The sequence below is a fragment of the Culex quinquefasciatus genome, chromosome 3 (assembly GCF_015732765.1).
Source record: "Culex quinquefasciatus strain JHB chromosome 3, VPISU_Cqui_1.0_pri_paternal, whole genome shotgun sequence".
NCBI lineage: Eukaryota > Metazoa > Arthropoda > Insecta > Diptera > Culicidae > Culex > Culex quinquefasciatus.
In genome coordinates, this window is record NC_051863.1 from 79077367 (window position 1) to 79097969 (window position 20603).

Genomic DNA, 20603 nt, shown 5'->3' on the forward strand with positions numbered 1-20603 from the left:
TACCTCGAATTCCTTCCACCTTCGAGCAAAAGTCCGACCAGCTGCAATTTATTCATCAACAACAAAAAAAAATTGAAACTAAAAAAATCCGAATTTGCGTTTTTCAAAATCCCGCTTTAACGCTCTACAGCCCAATTTTTTCCGTGGTTAGGAGGTCATTTTGAGCAACTTTTTTCTACGACAAATTTTGCTTCTCTTGTTTTATGTTGTTCTTGTTTTATTTTAAGTATTTTAATTTGCATTAATCTTTGTTTTTGGCCTATTCTACCACCTCCTTTCACTACATTTTGCCTTTCTATTTTGTCATGTTTGTATAGCCATTTTTTGAATATTTTGTTTGTTTTTCTTACTTTCTATTCTGAAATGGCACTATTACTATTTAAATTCAAAAATATATAGAGGGACAGTCTGGGTCACTACAAAAATTCTTGCATACTTCTTTTTACTTAAAATCAAGGGTCCTGATTTTCGGTTCAATGAACAGAAACCACTCACTCATCGCCTATCCATTCGTCGCCTATTCTAACCCGCTAGCATTCATGAGCGAATGATACTCGCAAGCAGTCAGCGAGTGGCCCGAACTGTTCACTCAGCGAACAAATACATCGTGAAATTTTTTGCCTACTCCGTCGCTCGACGACACTCACACACTACCATGCTCAGCGAAGAGCCATTCTCACAAAACGCCAGCGCGGCAGTCTTTTTGTTTTCCCGCCCTCAGTTTTCCATCAATTTGATTTTTTCTTGGTGGATGTTCTTTGAATGGTGTCTATAATGTTATGAAATTAAAATAAATGCACAATTTAATTGATTACATTGATTTTAGGCAACCCAAATCAATGAGTTTGCCGCAGCGCATCAGAGAAAAAATGTTTTCAGTTCAGAGTAATCGGCGACGTTCGGCCTGCCTGAGCCGTTCGAAGACTGAGCCGATCAGAGAGAGAAGGAGAGTAGAAAAGAGAGTGTTCGGGAGCGAATGGTTTCAAAGAGACAAACAGTAGGAATTCATCAGGGCAGTATCGCGTCGCCTGCTATTTGCGCTCGCGAATGGAGTGGTTGATTTTGAGCAATCAGGACCCTTGCTTAAAATAAAGGAAATGGTATCCAAAGTTGACCCCTAAAAAATACATTTTTAAAAACATTGGCAAAGTCACATAAAAAAGCCAAACTTCCAACCCTAAAAATTTCTTAATTTTTAAGAGTTCTCACTGCCCATTATTGAAAATTCGGCTATTATGCCAAATCAAGTATTCCGAGAAAAACGCGTTTTAGTGTTTCTCACCAAATATACGTCAAGGCAATTTCCCACAAGAGTGGCATATTAGCCGTTTAGTTTTTCGCATCGGCAGCCAAATCCAAACACTATTTTAGTGAAATTCAAGTTTCAGAAGATGCGATAGAACTTCCTCTACCCCCTGGTGCTATTAACTCGTTTTTGCCAAAAGTAGATATTAGCCGTTTTTCAATGGTGGACAGGAATGCTTTTTAAGATCAAAATTGGTTGAAAATGGATTTTCGGCGATTTTTTAGATCGAAGCACGTCTAGAGTCCAATCTGTAGATGTAAACAAACAGTCTATCCCACATGCTCTAGTTACAGTTCACATTGAGAAAAAAAGGGAAAAGCTGCTCGTTTAAATATACGGATTCGCCCTATTGAAAAGTTAATACTTAATTGATTTGTGTATCCAATACATTAAATTTAAAATTTTTACATGCTTCAATTTGCTTTTTTTCAAATATTAAGTTAAGGTTTTTATCCGGGACCGTGGTGTAGAGATAAGCGTGGTTGCCTCTCACCCAGTCGGCTTGGGTTCGATCCCAGACGGTCCCGGTGGCATTTTTCGAGACTAGATTTGTCTGATCACGCCTTCCGTCGGACGGGGAAGTAAATGTTCAATCCAGGTGTAGGAGTCGTCTCCCTGGGTCCTGCCTCGGTGGAGTCGCTGGTAGGCAGTTGGACTAACAATCCAAAGGTCGTCAGTTTGAATCCCGGGGTGGATGGAAGCTAAGGTGTAAAAAGAGGTTTGCAATTGCCTCAACAATCAAGCCTTCGGACACCTAGTTTCGCAATCGAGAACGCCAAGGCAATGCTGTAGAGCGAATAATGTAATTTCTTAGTTAAGGGTTGTTAACATTGTTGAAATACATATTTTTTTACACCAATAAAGGTCCACTTCTATTTTGTGCTACCATGTGCATCCAACTCGAACAAAAACCCGCTCACCAAATGACAAACTTTTTCCCGCCAAACTCCCACTTCCCACGTGGTTAAGGGGTCACATGCCACCCCATAATGTTGGTGGTCGACCTGCGCGCACCCCATCTAACCAAAAAAAAAAAAGACAAAACAAAACTAAAAACCCTCAACCGTAATCCATTGACAGCCAAGGTGACAGGAATTTTAATTTTTCCCTGGATCGACACCGGGCCGGGGTCGTCCTCCGTCGTTAGAGTCGCGCACAGTTAGTGGCAGAGTGGTGGGAAAACGAAATTAAACTTGAATTAGACGCGCTTGTCATACGAATCCTGGCGCGACACACACAATCACACGGGTGACGCGGGATTTATGAACCGGGCAACTTTTTACCCCCCGTCGTCGGCTGGAAAAAAGGGGTTGATTCCTATTTTTCTCTGCTGTCATCACACTCGAATCGATGGGTGGCCGGCCGCGCGCGGGTTGACGAAAGACGGTTGAATTGGAGGGAAGTTTTTCCGTTTGTCATCGTGGAATTTCAATTTTCCGAGTCCGAGTCTAGGAAAGAGTCGGGTGGAGGTGCGGGAAGCGATGATGATTGTTCAGTTTGACGAGCGGAAATTACTTTCAAAAGTTTGCGCCCCGGCAAAACTATTTTAATTTTTTCGATTGATTGCAATAACTTGAGCAATCAGTGATGGTGGATCGAAAAAGTTAAGGAATGTTTATTCAATCTTTTGGAAGAGATTTTCTCAGTTAAACTGTGTGAAATATCAATGATTAAAAAAAAACTGTTTTTAGATATTTGTTCTTGAATATCAACAACAAATCAATTGCGAACATTTTGCAGTTTGAATTATCTAGATTATTGTCAATATTTGGATTATTTCATGAGGTACATTCATTTTGTTAGCAAAGAAAGACATCAATTCCTTCTGCTTCTCGTTTCACGGTTGAAAATCCGTGTCCACTTGAAACTGCCCTTCTTTTGATGTGGCAATATCCGAAGGCAGCGGAGAGATTCAGTGAGCCGAACCAAATGCGCATATAATAAAAATCGGAACCGTACGCAAAGGGTTCAACGGCTTAATGGTTCACGGTGAAAACCCGCGCGCTGTTTGATTTTATAATTTAATAATTTCATCATTGTTTGCCCTCCAAGAATTGCGTGCTTTTTTTCCCAACTCTTCTTGTTTGCGAGTTTTTTTTCTAAAAAGGGGGAAAATCGGGCGCACGTGGCACCGCTAAGAGGTTCTTTATTTATGTAAGTGCTGCTGCTTCTGTTGCTGTTTCGAGCTGTGGTCTATTTTTAAGGACAAGCATCAACCCCGCGTGCCGCGGTGAAAATCATCTCCAGTTTCAAGATTTTACGCACTTTACTTGATGGAGAAGCGCGCGCGCGTAAGCGCTCTCAGATTTCCCTGGAATATCAAAAGTTCCCATTCTCTTATTAATTTACGACCATTTACCGCCACTTCATCGGGCCTGCTCTGCGGACTACGGGCTAGGAAAAACCCTTTCGCTTGCTGAAGAGCAGAGATGATGGCGTAGTTATGGGATGGGAGTGCAGTGCAGCATGATGTGTTGTACCCTGGTTGAGCCCTGCAGCTCAACATCGAGCGAGTGGCAAGAACCAGTAGCTGCATTAGAGGTGAACATTATGCTGCTGCTGGTGTTGCGGGCACTGTGTGCCCAGGCCAAGCTGCCATGCCTTGCTCATGTTCAATGTTTATCATCGTAAATGCTTTAATAAACAGAGAGGAAAATTACTGTTTAAGCACACTAAATCTAGTCTCGATCACGTTTCCCGGCGTTTTTCAATTTCCAGAAGGGATTTCGACGTGGCAGACGACTGAAACTGAACACCGACGCAGACCGCCAGAGCCTGGCGTAAGCTAACAACATCATCGTGGCGTGGGACCTCGCCGGGGATTGATGGCCGGTATCGGATTCTTTTCCTTAACGGTATTTCGAAAGTTTTATAGCCATTAGACTGATTTTGCTTTCTCGAGAGCTGTGTTGTTGCCTTGGAGCAACCCGGTGCCCTTTCCTGGAACAACAACGAGCAACTTCGTTCTAGATAGCTCCAGTCAAGATGATGATGCACTGGCGATGCTGGTTAGAGGTTAGAGCGCGCAGTAATCACCAGATGATGTAATCGGAGGGCAATCACTTTAAAGTTATTTTATGAGTTTGACTTGCTAGTTGAGAAACTACTCTCAAAAGCATTAAATATAAAGAGTAATTTATTGCAAAAGCATAACTATATCTTATGCAACTTTCTATAAACAAAACTATGCTTATGGCATATCTGAGACCATTTACCTTCCCAAAAATTCTAAAATTCCTAGCGTATTGGAGGATACCATGGAAATTTCTTGATTTATCATAGATTTCGATACTTCTCATCTTCCAAATCCATTTCCTAAATCTCTGTGTGTAGTAAAGACCAAAAGATAAACAGAACAATAGAACAATAGAACAATAGAACAACAGAACAACAGAACAACAGAGCAACAAAGCAACAGAACAACAGAGCAACAGAACAACAGAGCAACAGAACAACAGAACAACAGAACAACAGAACAACAGAACAACAGAACAACAGAACAACAGAACAACAGAACAACAGAACAACAGAACAACAGAACAACAGAACAACAGAACAACAGAACAACAGAACAACAGAACAACAGAACAACAGAACAACAGAACAACAGAACAACAGAACAACAGAGCAACAGAGCAACAGAACAATAGAACAACAGAACAACAGAACAACAGAACAACAGAACAACAGAACAACAGAACAACAGAACAACAGACCAACAGAACAACAGAACAACAGAACAATAGAACAATAGAACGATAGAACAACAGAACAACAGAACAACAGACCAACAGAACAACAGAACAACAGAACAACAGAACAACAGAACAATAGAACGACAGAACAACAGAACAATAGAACGATAGAACAACAGAACAACAGAACAACAGAACAACAGAACAACAGAACAACAGAACAACAGACCAACAGAACAACAGAACAACAGAACAATAGAACGATGGAACAACAGAACAACAGAACAACAGAACAACAGAACAACAGAACAACAGAACAATAGAACGACATGACAACAGAACAACAGAACAACAGAACAACAGAACAACAGAACAATAGAAACAAAGAACAACAGAACAATACACCCAAAGGAAAAATATATCTCAAAATCTGCAACATTGGATTTGCTGCAGATCTGCAGTTCTCACCAACACATATAAAGCTGGCCCGTCCCCGAGCAACACTCCAAAGAGAAGCATATCTTGGTGCTCTTTCACTCACTTTTCATCAAGCGTCCATGGCGCGGTGGTAGCGTGTCGGTTTAATAACCAAGAAGTTGGTGGTTCAATCCTCGTTCTGCTAAGTGTTTTTTTTTTTTTGTGAAATGCAATCAAAAGGCCGTCGGTAATGTCGATAATTGTCGGTAACGGGCAAAAATGTCATACTCCTATATCTCAAAAAATGCATGAGGACAGATTTCATGCAGATTCTGATATACTTTCATGCCGCCATGCATCACAATCATGCGACTGCCAGTTGTGTGTAGAAACAAAGAACAAAAGAACAACATTTCAACAGAACAATAGAACAATAGAACGACAGAACAACAGAGCTACAGAGCATTTTGAGTAAATAAATTTATGGAAAATTTAGTGATGTTCAACCATTTAAAAATAAATGTTAGAAGAAACAATTTCTATTCAAGAAAATTAATGATTCTTTTCAAATTGTTGACGAACCATTTTGTAAATTTACCATGAATAAGCTGCCCTTTTCAAATTTCGTTCCGTTGTTGCTTCCAGTAAAGTTCCATTCACCCATCCATCAAACAGGCAGAGCAACCATCAAAAGTGCTAAGGGTAAACGCAAACACCCGGATCCATGCGTTTCGTCACAAATGTTCACGCTGCTGCAACTGCGTACTCACACGTCAGAAACGTGACGATGAAGGCTTCTTCTTGTCATACACTAACGTAATCCCCTTTCATTCCGTTCCCTTCGGGGAAGAACCGGTTGTTTGTTATTATTTTCATGAGTAAATTTACATTTTTCATTTTTGGCGTATTCAAATTTGCTCTCACTCTCACTGTATGTTGACGTTGGTTCCTCTCGTCAAAACACCGAGATTGATTGAGATGTCACGGGATTTGGAGCAGACTGTGAGTTTTTTGTTGTCCTCGCCGCACAATAATTGAGATTTCCCCGGAGGACGGGAGTGGGATTTATGCGCCGTGACACCGTTTACTGTTGACAGAGCAGATTTTTGCGGTTCCGTATCGGAATCGGATTACTTGTTTAGTTCTGTTTTTTTTTCTTTGTTGCGTCTTGTTAGCACTTGATTGAGGGGTTGCAAATATTGTGTCATGTTGAAAGTGAGGCACAACAGAAGTTTTGTAAACTTTGCGTCATAATAAACTACCTGAACAAGCTTGGATTGCTCTTTTCAGCTTTGGATTCGCTCTAAGCTAAAAATCTTTCCCTTATCGATTGCCAAGTGAACATGCAGTCCTTTCGGCTACGTTGCATATCAATCGACCTACCACGTGAGTTTGCCATTCAAATCTCCCGGGTATGATCGTGATCCAAACTCGTAGCTCATCAGTCGACACTAACAACACAGCACACGTTCCCCCGGCGTTGTCATTTGATCTTTACGTCCAATCTCGTGACTTCCGACTCTTTCTCCGTCTATCTGTCTATCTGTTCGACCCGGTCTGGGAAGAACCGCGCCGGCCGCAATCTCGGGGCATAATTCGCTATTTATTGCATGCCCGGCTTGCTTTCGGCGATGGAAGCTGCTGCCAAAAATCTGCCGAGCGCTCTCTCCCGGCTTGCGATGCCTTCACGAAGAACTTAATTAGGAAACATCGGCAAACCAATGTTGATGTTGATTGCGACGTTGATGATGATGATGATGATAGCCCGGTGGTGTACTGTGTACTATACACAGCCTGTGCTTGGAATGCCAGCATCTTATTATTGCCTCACGTACAGCCGGGCGGCGCAGTCGGCTTCCAGGGTGTGATTATTTCTGCTCAGGGCCCACACGCGGGACACGACGACAGAGTTGGCCTCCGTCGACGTCGTCCTCAGTGCCAGCCAACGAGGAAGCAAACAAAATCTTGATGAAATCATGGTTCTTTGTGCTACTTATGCGCGCAGCTCTATACGTGTTTTCCGGCGAGTTTTCGTGATTACTTTCTCACTTCCTTCCTCCTTTTTGGGGCGAGAGCTGGGCAATGACGTTGGCGAATCTCGTCTTTTGGACTCCTTTCTCCGAATGTTGTACAGACTGGGCTGGGTCGTGTTTACCTTCTGATAGGCAGGGCGCGAGAGATGCTGATGGTGTCCTACGAGCCACTCATTCGGAAAACATTCGTATCAGCCGTTTCCTGGTCTAATAAACACGTGGCAATTGGTGTTCTTCGCCGAGGTGAGACTGTTGGGGTGAATTGGACTTGCAAAAAGTTACTTCGATCATATTTTTTTTAACATCATGTATTGAAAAGTTTTGCTTATTTCTTTTATGTGTTTGGGTTGATTTAAGGCTAAATTAATTTCTATTATTTGATCAATATATTAGAACATAAACAAAGAACCTTATTGTATAAACATGAAAAAATGCGTTTTATTACTTCAAAAAAAAAATTAATCTAATTTTGTAGTTTTTGGGACTATAGAATGATTTATTCAAACTTGTTTTTTGTTATGCATTTTTGTAATGATGAGATAATAATTTTTTTCAGGCATAAATTGCGAGTACTCAACAGTCTGATGCCTGATTTTTATGTTACAATCTTATTGTTAATCCATATACAGCCATGCCAAGTCCAGCACCGCATATGGGGACATTGGCTAAAATCGAATGAAATATCATGCAATCATTAAAAAATTAAAGAGCAATTCTCTGAGATTTCGGTCATTCGATTTTTTCGTATTTTTTAATCCGGCTGAAACTTTTTTGATGCCTTCGGTATACCCAAAGAAGCCAATTTTCATCATTAGTTTGTCCATATATATTTCCATATATATATTTCGATTTTTATATTAAATCAGTAAGGCCGTTGCAAATATCTTTTGAAGTGAAAAGTTTTTACGGTGCTGTACATTGAAATTTCATAAAAATTCAAAATACCTTACCTTGAACTTTGAAAAATATTTGCAACGGCCTAATGATTAAAAAAATCATAACTCGGCCCAAGACTTTTTGCCCGTTCTAGAATTTTCTGAAAAGTTGGTTTTTGATGTCCCCTAAAACATGTCAGAAAATAAAAAATAAAATAAAAATAGTGTTTTTGCCAAATTTGTATGGAAAATTATATGGACAAAAAAATTATTTAAAATGGCTTCTTTGGGCATAACGAAGGCACCAAAAAAGTTTCAGCCGGATAAAAAAATACAAAAATAAAAATTAAAGAAAATGACCGATTTTGTAAATAATTGCTCTACAGTGTTTTGGAATCGGGATAGTGGCAGCTATCCATTGTGATTGTAGTTACATGAAAATTTACACAAAAATACGTATTTTTCCTGTATTTTGAAAATGCAATTTTTTACTCTAAAAAATCACAAAATATTTGTTATTGCAATATGGGTATCAAATGATCGTGTTTTTGTCATACATTTCGAATGTCTTACAATTTTTTTGAAAATACTGAGAATTTTCACAATACTACGTATTTTTGAAAAAAAAAACTCCAAATTTATGTTTTTTTGCAATACTGGTATCAAATGATATAGATATTTTCATACATTTCGAATGCAATAAGAACAGTTTTTGAAAATACTCAAAATTTCGAAAAACTGCTCAAAATTTCGGTTTTTTACAATATGGGTATCAAATGCTCGAAATTTTTTATATATTTCGAATGTGATAATAATCTGTTTAAAAAATACTCAAAATTTTCACAAACCCACGTATTCTCGAAAAAAAAACTCAAAGTTTCCGTTGGTGCAACAAATAGTAAAATACGTAGTTTTGTGGAAAAATTGAGTAATAAAAAAAATGTGTTACAAATTATGAAATGTATGAAAAAATCCCAATCATTTTATACCCATATTGTAAAAAAAAATAAAATATTTGAGGTTTTTTTGTTTCCAAAAATAAGTAGTTTTGTGAAAGTTTTAAGAGTTTCAAAAAAAATATTATTGCATTCAAAATGTATGAAAAATCCCGATCATTTGATACCCATGTTGCAATATGGATATCAAATCCATATTGCAAAAAAACTGAAATGTTGAGTCGAAAATATGTAGTTTTATGAAAATTTTGAGTATTTTCAAAACGAAAATGATACTATATTCAAAATGTATGGAAAAATCCCAATCATTTGATACCCATATTGAAACAAAAAACTGAAACTTTGAGTATTTTCTGGAAAATGCATTGTTTTGTGATTTTTTAATATTTTCAAAAAGAATGTTGTTATTACATTCGAAATTTATAAAAAATTCTAATCATTTGATACCCGGGTAATTCTCTACCAACTCACACGAAATCGGGAAAAGTTGCCCCGACCCCTCTTCGATTTGCGTGAAACTTTGTCCTAAGGGGTAACTTTTGTCCCTGATCACGAATCCGAGGTCCGTTTTTGATATCTCGTGACGGAGGCGGTACGACCTTCCATTTTGAACATGCGAAAAAGAGGTGTTTTTCAACAATTTGCAGCCTGAAACGGTGATGAGATAGAAATTTGGTGTCAAAGGGACTTTTATGTAAAATTAGACGCCCGATTTGATGGCGTACTCAGAATTCCGAAAAACGTATTTTTCATCGAAAAACACTAAAAGTTTAAAATTCTCCCATTTTCCGTTACTCGACTGTAAAAATTTTGGAACATGTCATTTTATGGGAAATTTAATGTACTTTTCGAATCTACATTGTCCCAGAAGGGTCATTTTTTCATTTAGAACAAAATTTTTCATTTTAAAATTTCGTGTTTTTTTCTAACTTTGCAGGGTTATTTTTTAGAGTGTAACAATGTTCTACAAAGTTGTAGAGCAGACAATTACAAAAATTTTGATGTATAGACATAAGGGGTTTGCTTATAAACATCACGAGTTATCGCGATTTTACGAAAAAAAGTTTTGAAAAAGTTAATTTTTGCGTTTCTCTTTGTTTCGTCGTCCGTGTCTGTCGCGGGTGACCATGAATGGCCATGATCGATGACGACCAACTTTTTCAAAACTTTTTTCGTAAAATCGCGATAACTCGTGATGGTTATAAGCAAACCCCTTATGTCTATATATCAAAATTTTGCAATTGTCTGCTCTACAACTTTGTGGAACATTGTTACACTCTAAAAAATAACCCTGCAAAGTTAGAAAAACACGAAATTTTAAAATGAAAAATTTGTTCTAAATGAAAAATGACCCTTCTGGGACAATGTAGATTCGAAAAGTACATAAAATTTCCCATAAAATGACATGTTCCAAAAAATTTTACAGTCGAGTAACGGAAAATGGGAGAATTTTTAAAACTTTTTTAGTGTTTTTTTCGATAAAAATACGTTTATTCGGAATTCTGAGTACGCCATCAAATCGGGCGTCTAATTTTACATAAAAGTCCCTTTGACACCAAATTTCTATCTCATCACCGTTTCAGGCTGCAAATTATTGAAAAACACCTCTTTTTCACATGTTCAAAATGGAAGGGTCGTACCGCCCCTCCGTCACGAGATATCAAAAACGGACCTCGGATTCGTGATCAGGGACAAAAGTTACCCCTTAGGACAAAGTTTCACGCAAATCGAAGAGGGGTCGGGGCAACTGCTGTGTGAGTTGGCGGAGAATTACCCACCCATATTGAAAAAAAATTATGAGTATTTTTTTAAAAAATACGTAGGTTTTTGAAACATTTGAGTGTTTTTAAAAAATAAGTTATAACTTTCGAAATGTATGAAAAAATTCCGATCGTTTTAAACCCATTTGAGTTTTTTTTTTCAAAAATACGTAGTTTTGTGAAATTTTTGAGTATTTTCAAAAAAATATTATTGCATTTGGAATGCAATAATTTTGAGTATTTTTTCGAGAAACATTGCATTTTCAAAATACAGGAAAAATACGTGTTTTTGTGAAAATTTTCATGTAATTATTAGTGCATTCGATAGCTGACATCATCCCGATTCCGAAACACTATAATTTTGTGATGTTTTATGATTTTGAATAGGATTATAGCCAATGTCTATACAGTGTGTAATGTTATTTGTGCTATGTTATCTTTACCACCTTTGTCAAAGTTATAAGAACATACTTTAGTATTGTTTACAAAACTTCTCAAAGCCGTTAAAATTTTGATTGAAAACTTCAAAATCACCCTTCTGTTAATCCTTGAAAAATATTTGAAAATTGTCTGATTAGATACAACCATTGGACAAACTTTTTTCTAATTAAAGTTTCCAATAAAACTAATCCTCAAAATCCAACACTTCCATGTTTTTAATGTCTCATAAAAAAATGAACCATACCGGAGTAAACGAAGTCGTGGTTTTTTTTTTTAACAGTGTTTAGGTCCAACATCACGTTTTTTTTCATCTTTAAAAAAAAACTAGCCTAAAACCAGGAAACTATTTCATTTTACCCCACTTGGTACATCAAATTGACAACAGACGACAACATCGCTGAGAATAAGCAGAAAGTAACACACTCCTGGAAGCAAATTATCACCGCCATGCTGTGTGTGTGTTGTGAACTTCTAACGGAGGCAAAAATTAGTATCAGATTTGGCAGGACGGTGTATGGCACGGCCCACGGTGCGTGTGATATCTACGCGGAAAACGAGGCACCGAATCGAATTGGGCTCGATTTTTGGCGAAACTTTTCACGTTTTCCTGTTCGTGAATGTGTGTGCGCGTTATCATGCTGGTTAAAAGGGGAGTGTGTGTGTGTGTGTATTTGCGTTTGTGTGGCTATGTTTTTCGTTTATTTAGCTTGTTCAGCGGGTTTGATTGTTAGGGTGACTTTTGCTAAGGTCGAAAAAAACAGTGTGATACCATCATTTTCGCATTCCAAATCGAGGAAATTTAACTCTCGACCAGCAGCAGTGGCTGAAGTTCTGATGGTGTTTGAAGTATTCTTTAACTTCTATAACATAAAAGAAAATAAGTTGGATTTGATGAGTAAATACTGAAAAGGACTTTCAAAAGCCACAAATGCAGATTTTAGTTCTTAACATTTTTTTGTTTGATAACAACGAAACGCTGGTCACCCTAATTCATTCACACTTTTGTGATAGCCAACTCTTCCGTGTGTGCCATTCAGATTGGCGAAGGGGGCCAAAAGTGCCGTTCGAGTCATTAGGCTGAATAAATTGCTCGGTAAGTGGTGGTATTTGATCTTCCGATCGGAGATAGTGCAAGAATAACTTCCTCCCCATTCTCTGGCACACACCACATCTGTATCGACGTTTGTCTGCACACAAGACCGGGAGGCGGTAGATGAGTTGAGCTGCTGCTTCGTTATCAGATTATGTTTGGTGAGATTTTGTTTACCCTCACCCTGAATGAGTTCAACTCTTGCTTTCATTTCGACCGCGGCGCGGCGCCTTGCGGCAAACCAAGACGGTGGAGCGCGCAAATTAAATCCGCAAATATTTGCAAAGACGAGCCGTCAGACGTCAGAGAGGTCGTGACTCAGGGCGGTTGTGTAATGTTTGGAGTGTACATATCTGCTTATCATTTTATTGAATGTCGGGTAATCTGGATGACACTTCACGTGGAATAAATTTATTAAGAATTTGATTCTCTTTGATGATAAAATTTTTACTCTAATCTTACTTCAAACTCATCAATTTTTCTACTTAAATAAAACGTAACTTTCGTTTAAAATGTTAAGCCATGCTAATGACGATGTCACGTTGTCAGACCTTTGACATTAATTTGATCGGAAGCCTTTCTGGCCCGTCACAGTTTCCTCAAGCAGCTTTTTATTTCGTCGTCATAGTCTTGACCTTTTCTGATTCGAGGGCTTTGATGGAGGATTTGTGATGCCTTATCAATTTATTTTTTAGTAAACTTTTCAATAAATTTTAATCACCTCCCCTGAGATGTTTTAACTGAGTTTAAAAATCATTCTGCCTCAGAAGATACATTCTCCCCCAGAAAAAAAATGAAAATTCAGGACTCGTTAGTCACATCCTTCCCCACCCCATCTTCCCCTTCCAAACATCACCCCACACCGGTAATAAAATGCAAAAGTTATGAAAATTAATTCCCCTCCAGTGAAGTGGAAGCTAGGCTTTTTTGGAAAAACGAGCAGGGGGGGGGGCAGCACGTGGAAATTTGCGCGCTTGAACGAATTAATTATTTTTGATGGCTTGGCACCCAGGCCACGTGGAGGGCACACCAGCCTGCCAGCCACCCAACCAGTGACATCATCATTATCGACGCGCGTCGAGAGATGAGCCTGCTGAAACATCTGGGTCGTAAAATCTCTCGTGATTTCACTTTTTTTTTTATGGCTTTTGGTTTATGCTTTTTGCGATCCTGGCCAAGGATTACCAATTTGGCGCTGACTAATTAATAACCGGGGAGCGATTTATGGCGGGTGGGAGCACACGCAACAGGCACCCTGGCCTGGGAATGTTTTCAGAGAAGGCCAAATAAATTTCACCGGATTAATGCGCGGAGCGCGTTGGTTTGTGTGACTTTTTTAATGTCTAACAGATGGGAGTGTTTGACGTCGAGTGCAGCATAACGGCCAAGCGAGCACGACAAAAAAATAATTTCAAATATATTTGACGAACAGAAAAATGTAAGAAACAAAATAACTTATTGACAAATGAAACTAGCAAAATAAACCAATTTAGCATAATCGAAAAAATCTAAATAAACAAAATATATAAATAATGGAGTAGTGAGGTGCCTGTGTGGACGCGCAGTCCTGTTTTTTCGTGTTATTTTCCGTCTCTTTTGTGTCGCTGTTCGAGTGCATGGGGTGATTGGTCATTATAAATAAATAATGGCATCAGTAGTGAGGTGCCTGTGTGGACGCGCAGTCCTGTTTTTTCGTGTTATTTTCCGTCTCTTTTGTGTCGCTGTTCGAGTGCGATAAGTGCAGTGCTTCTGAGGACGCGCAGTCCTGTTTTTTCGTGATAATTTTCGTCTCTTGTGTCGCTGTTTGTGTTCAGATTATGTTCCACCAGTGCAAGCGGATGGTTGTTTATGTGCAGAGTAAAGAAAAAAATCAGGATTGTGCCTGCAAGAATGCTGAGTGAAGGGACGCGTTGGTTGGGGGAAATTTTTCAATTATGGTTGTGTTTGTGTGCAAAGTGAAAAAAGCAAAAAAAAAATGAAAAAAAGAAAAAAAAACAAATCAGGATTGTGAGATGGATTTTTGCGGTGTTCGATTTGTGCTGTATTCGGGATCTTGAAAATCAGGAGTGAGTCGCGCTGTAGTTTTAAAACAAGATCGATCTTGAAAATTATTCATATTAATCGGTGAGTTATCGTGTGCTTCAAGCCCTTGTGTTGAAAAGACCTTCCCATAGCTCCGTAGCTCGGAAGGCTCGACGTCGGTTGTTTGTGTGTTAAGCCCTCTCCATAGCATCGTAGCTCGAGAGGCAACGAAAATCAATACCTTATCTAGCTAACAGAAAAAAGATCGGAAGACACTTGATGGTTGAGTTCGTCGCGTCTATTCCGTAACAAATTCATAAACTAAATGATTATATAATTAAAAAGCAGACTACGCTATCATTGCAGCATTGCGTTTAACACCTCATTTTATAAATAAACATTATTTGGTTTTATCTTTCCACAGCCGGCTGTCTAAGATTAAACCATTTCATTAAAACATTAACAACAGTTAAACGGGAAATGTCTCATCCGCAGCATCCGATTGTTTGCCTTGAGAATAAAATATAATACCTTTCAACAAACACTATGATTTTGGGTCGCATCATCATCTTCTATGATGAATCCTGACCAAACACCCTGTCCTACTAACAAGTTTTCAGGTTCCTGGCGCTCGTGGGGTGTAAGCACAGAGTAAATCAGCTGCCCTAGTAGCAACCTGCGCTAACTAACATTCCCGTCCCTTAAAATCGAGATCTACAAACTGACATGGCGGGCGCCGTTGGTGGCCAATGACTGTTACCTATTCGCAACTGATCTTGTTTTGGCAATCATGGTGTTTTATCTTTTCAGCGCATTCATACATGCTGTTGATAAGGGAAATACCACTTGATAGTCGAAGTCTATAATCAGTGCTGAAAGGATACTACGGTTCTGTTCAGCAACGGAGAAGGACAACCATGGGTGGTCTCTCATGCTCATGCTCATGCTCATAAACAAAATATATAAATAATTGACAAATTGAAAAAAAAATTCAAAACTGTCAAAATTATCAAAATTGTAAAAATTGTCAAAATTGTCAAAATTGTCAAAATTGTCAAAATTGTCAAAATTGTCAAAATTGTCAAAATTGTCAAAATTGTCAAAATTGTCAAAATTGTCAAAATTGTCAAAATTGTCAAAATTGTCAAAATTGTCAAAATTGTCAAAATTGTCAAAATTGTCAAAATTGTCAAAATTTTCAAAATTGTCAAAATTGTCAAAATTGTCAAAATTGTCAAAATTGTCAAAATTGTCAAAATTGTCAAAATTGTCAAAATTGTCAAAATTGTCAAAATTGTCAAAATTGTCAAAATTGTCACAATTGTCACAATTGTCAAAATTGTCAAAATTATCAAAACTGTCAAAATTGTCAAAATTGTCAAAATTGTCAAAATTGTCAAATTGTCAAAATTGTCAAAGTTGTCAAAATTGTCAAAATTGTCAAAATTGTCAAAATTGTCAAAATTGTCAAAATTGTCAAAATTGTCAAAATTGTCAAAATTGTCAAAATTGTCAAAATTGTCAAAATTGTCAAAATTGTCAAAATTGTCAAAATTGTCAAAATTGTCAAAATTGTCAAAATTGTCAAAATTGTCAAAATTGTCAAAATTGTCAAAATTGTCAAAATTGTCAAAATTGTCAAAATTGTCAAAATTGTCAAAATTGTCAAAATTGACAAAATTGTTGAAATTGTCAAAATTGTCAAAATTGTCAAATTGTCAAAATTGTCAAAGTTGTCAAAATTGTCAAAATTGTCAAAATTGTCAAAATTGTCAAAATTGTCAAAATTGTCAAAATTGTCAAAATTGTCAAAATTGTCAAAATTGTCAAAATTGTCAAAATGTCAAAATTGTCAAAATTGTCAAAATTGTCAAAATTGTCAAAATTGTCAAAATTGTCAAAATTGTCAAAATTGTCAAAATTGTCAAAATTGTCAAAATTGTCAAAATTGTCAAAATTGTCAAAATTGTCAAAATTGTCAAAATTGTCAAAATTGTCAAAATTGTCAAAATTGTCAAAATTGTCAAAATTGTCAAAATTGTCAAAATTGTCAAAATTGTCAAAATTGTCAAAATTGTCAAAATTGTCAAAATTGTCAAAATTGACAAAATTGTTGAAATTGTCAAAATTGTCAAAATTGTCACAACTGTCAAAATTGTCAAAATTGTCAAAATTGTCAAAATTGTCAAAATTGTCAAAGTTGTCAAAATTGTCAAAATGTAAAAATCAGGTTTGGCCAAATTACATAAACTTAACAGTATTTAGTAAATGTTAAGAAGTAAGGCTGTTAGGACAAGAATTGTTCTAATTTAGCTTAGAAAAATTCTCTACAACACTAAACGCCTCACCGACGCACTTCCTCACTTTTTTCTTCGTGCCCATCCATAACTTCAAGTGATTAATTTTGTTTTATTTTTTCTTCCTTCTTTCTCCTTCCAGATTTATGCTGGCCGAGCTCTGATCGAATGCACACGGGTTTTCCCTGCCAACATATGCTGTCTCTCTCTCGCTCACTTTAAAGCCATTCTAGCGACCGACTGACTGGCCGCCCGCCCGAGGTCTAGTCTAGTTTGCACCGTGAGCCAACGCAGAAGTGAGCAGTTTTAATTATTACTAAAAGTTAACCTCCACCGAGCGTTTTTTCGGAGGCTGCCCCGTCTAACAGTATTAGCAGATGAACCAGGGTCAGAGTGCCGCGTTGTAAAAGTTGGCTGCAGCAGCAGCAGCAGTTCGCCCATCGAAATGCGAAACACGTGCAACGGCAGCGGAAAAGTGCATCACAGCGTTATGAAAATTAATTGAATACAGAGAGAATTTTCCAGCGCGCGCGAGAGGAAAAACCGGCATCGCCTGGCGAGCTGTGTGGTGGTGAAAGTGCTGAAAATTTATAATTAAATTAGTGGATGATAGTTTTTTTGTGCTGCCCCTCTGGATAGCTTGCAGATTTTGGTTTTGCTGCAAACGCTGTTGTACGGCGCAATGTGTGAACATCGACGCCACGTGGTGCAACTTCCCGCAAATAATCGCTAATAAGCTAAAAGTGTGAAAATCAGAGGTATTTTTATGTGTTTATTATCCGGTGCTTTTGTGTTAGCCTAATTGAATGAAATTATCGCAAATATTGAATTGGTGAAGCCCGGGAAAATCCAACCGAGTGCGCGAATTTTAATGTGCCCAGCTTTGGGATGGCCAGTGCCCGTGGGTTGTGGTCCAGACGGCCTTCGTCGCCATCGTCGTGCGCCATGCTAACGGTGCTACTGTTTGTCTGTTTGGCCGGCCAGTTGGCCCGGTGCGATCCGTACGGCGGTGGACACTTTGGCGGAGGAGGAGTCGGTGGGCTCGGCGGCAGCAGTGGCGGCCTGAATGGCGAGCAGCAGCGGTGCCCCCGGTTGTGCTCCTGCACCGGACAGACCGTGGATTGTTCGCACCGTGGGCTCACCCAGGTGCCCCGGAAGATCCCGCTGGATACCGATAGACTGTAAGTACCTGCGAGGAGGGCGGGGGCTAATTTCTGAGCAAATAATTCCTGTAAAACAGTTCTAGCAGAGCTTGATGGCTTGGTAGTCGGCAACAGAAAGGGATGCGCGAAACGGGTTCTGATGAAATTTTGAAAATGCAATTACGGGATGTTATCTCTCCCGTCATATTTATCTAGCATAATGGATCATAATGGTCAATGAGGGGGATGAGCGATTGGCTAGGATAGTTCGTCTGGAGTCGTATTCCGATGCATTCGATATCGATACACATTGTGTTACGGAGTTAAAAATCGATGATTTTAAGCTTTATTGTAACAAAACCTGCGGTAGACAAAACGATTTTTTAAATTTTTTATTCGTTGAAAATTGTGATTGACTTAAATGTTAGTTCTGGCAAGTAAATATTCTTTTTTGTTAATTTAGTAAGAAAAAATGAACAAATAAAAAAGATGAAAAATTACTGAAATATAGGTACTTAAAATTGAGTAATTGTAAAAAAAACTAACCTGATCCATCTATGTGGTTGGTGCCTTCCTCACTCCTTACGAACAGATTTTCATAGTTCTTTACAATTTAAGACTCGTTGAAAAGGGCTTTCAATTACCTAAACAAACAATGGGTCGGATGACGGATCCGGATTTAGTTTGCATACAGATAAATTAGATCCGGCTTCAAAAAAGTACATAAGTGGTCATAATTAGAAACAAGGTTGCCAGATCTTCAATGTTTTGAATTCTTTAGAATTACCTATCCATTTTAAAACCATTTATCTAACATCCGGATTTATGACGAAACAAATTTTTATTCATAACTTTCCAACTACTTATCTAAACTTCAGTTTGTATAGAACTCAAAAAAAACTAATTTGCAAGCCCAATTGTCAAATACTTGAGGCAAAGTGTAACACAAATCCCATGTATGGATCAATCGGACCGCGCACTGGACTCACAATCCAGAGGTTTGAGTCCCGCGGCGGGCGCTTTAAAATTCTAAGTGTAAATATGGGTCGCTGTCGCTCCGTGCCATACAGCTGAATTCCAAAGAAGACTTTCATGGCTGTTGTTTTTCATTACCTATTTTTAATCAAATCTTTGATTTGAAAAATATGTTTTAACCATTTCGATTTTTTTGGAAGGTAAGAAGAAGCTGTAATTGGTATTAAATATGCATTATACTTATAATAGTAGTTTATGCAACAAGTTGCAAAAAGAGGATTTTTTCAGCACGAGTCGTATATTTATCCAACGAGGTTCACCGAGTTGGATAAATACGAAGAGTGCTGAAAAAATCAAGTTTTTCAACGAATTCCATGCAACATTTTTTGCAATTCCAAAAAAACCCACACTGAGTGAAATTTTATGTCAAATTTTCATGTATTTTGTCAATAAATCGTTTAAATAAAAAAAATGTTGAAAAGTGTTACTTTTCGAAACAAGTGCTGAAAAGTTCAACTTTTTACACTGAAAAGTAGAACTTTTCAGCACTTATTTTGAAAAGTGTTGCTATTCGATTCTATTATTTTTGGTACAGAAAAGTAGGCTATTTCGTCGTTCAAGAATGACAGGAAAAGTAAATAGTTTCACGACGAAATTGCAAAAAATATATTTCTTGCCAACACTGCCAGTACTTCGGTAGATATTTCGAAATCTTATTTTTTAACGTAATAAGGAAGCAACCTAGCAAAATGGTGTCTTAGGAAAAGTTGTTGTATATGAATGTGGCTTTTATTTAAAATTATTGACATGCAGGGTGACACACCTACAGGGCGTCAACTAAGCCCTAACTTCTACTGGTGACCTTTTAAAGCGTTAATGTCTTAGGAAAAGTTGTTAAGCTACTTATTTCAAGAAATTTTGACATGGTTGGAAGACAAGGTGGTACATATATAGGGTGTCAACCCATTTCTAGCTTCTATTTAAGACCTTTTTGATCACTGTAAAAGGGTACAAATCACAAATTAGGTCTGCCACGCAAAAGGTGGCTGAAAAAAATCGTAAAACGTCAGTTTTTCACATAAAATTTTCTGAGGAATCGATTGCGCATGATTAAAAACAGTTTCCAATATTGCAAATTTAATTTTACATAAAAAATGAGGGTCTAAAATTTTAAGTACAAGACTTTTTCTACAAAAATCACTCTATAAAAAAAATCACAACTCGTCGATTTTTTTTTCAAACTTCTGAATGGCTTAACATTTCAACGCCCAAGGTTGGAACGGTAACTTCAACTCAATGGTTCTCGGTCATAACTCAATCAATCAAGATGATTCTTCTTTCCAGTGATTTGTTTGGAAGTCTAGATAATTCTAGAACTTTGCAGAACTTAATTTGATCAAACCTGTAATTTTTGCGATCAAAAACATCGTTCCAACTTGTTTTTTTCACGTGTGAAAAAGATCGCCAAAAAATCCGCGGAGGCAGTCGTTTTAAAAAAGGTGAAACGATGTTTTCGGTCGCAGAAATTACAGATTTGTTCAAATTAAGTTCTGCAAAATTTAAGGAGCATCTAGTTATCTGAGTTATGTTTGCT

At 37.8% G+C, this 20603-nt stretch overlaps 1 protein-coding gene across 1 annotated transcript in view; it reads left to right on the plus strand.

Annotated features, from left to right (window-relative positions):
• The window catches only part of LOC6035854 (protein slit), a 338062-nt gene that overhangs the window by 98811 nt on the left and 218648 nt on the right, over positions 1-20603 (plus strand). Inside the window, 1 exon segment of the mRNA XM_038258677.1 lies at positions 17035-18073. Coding sequence (XP_038114605.1) covers positions 17781-18073 — 293 coding nt within the window. The 5' untranslated portion in view covers positions 17035-17780.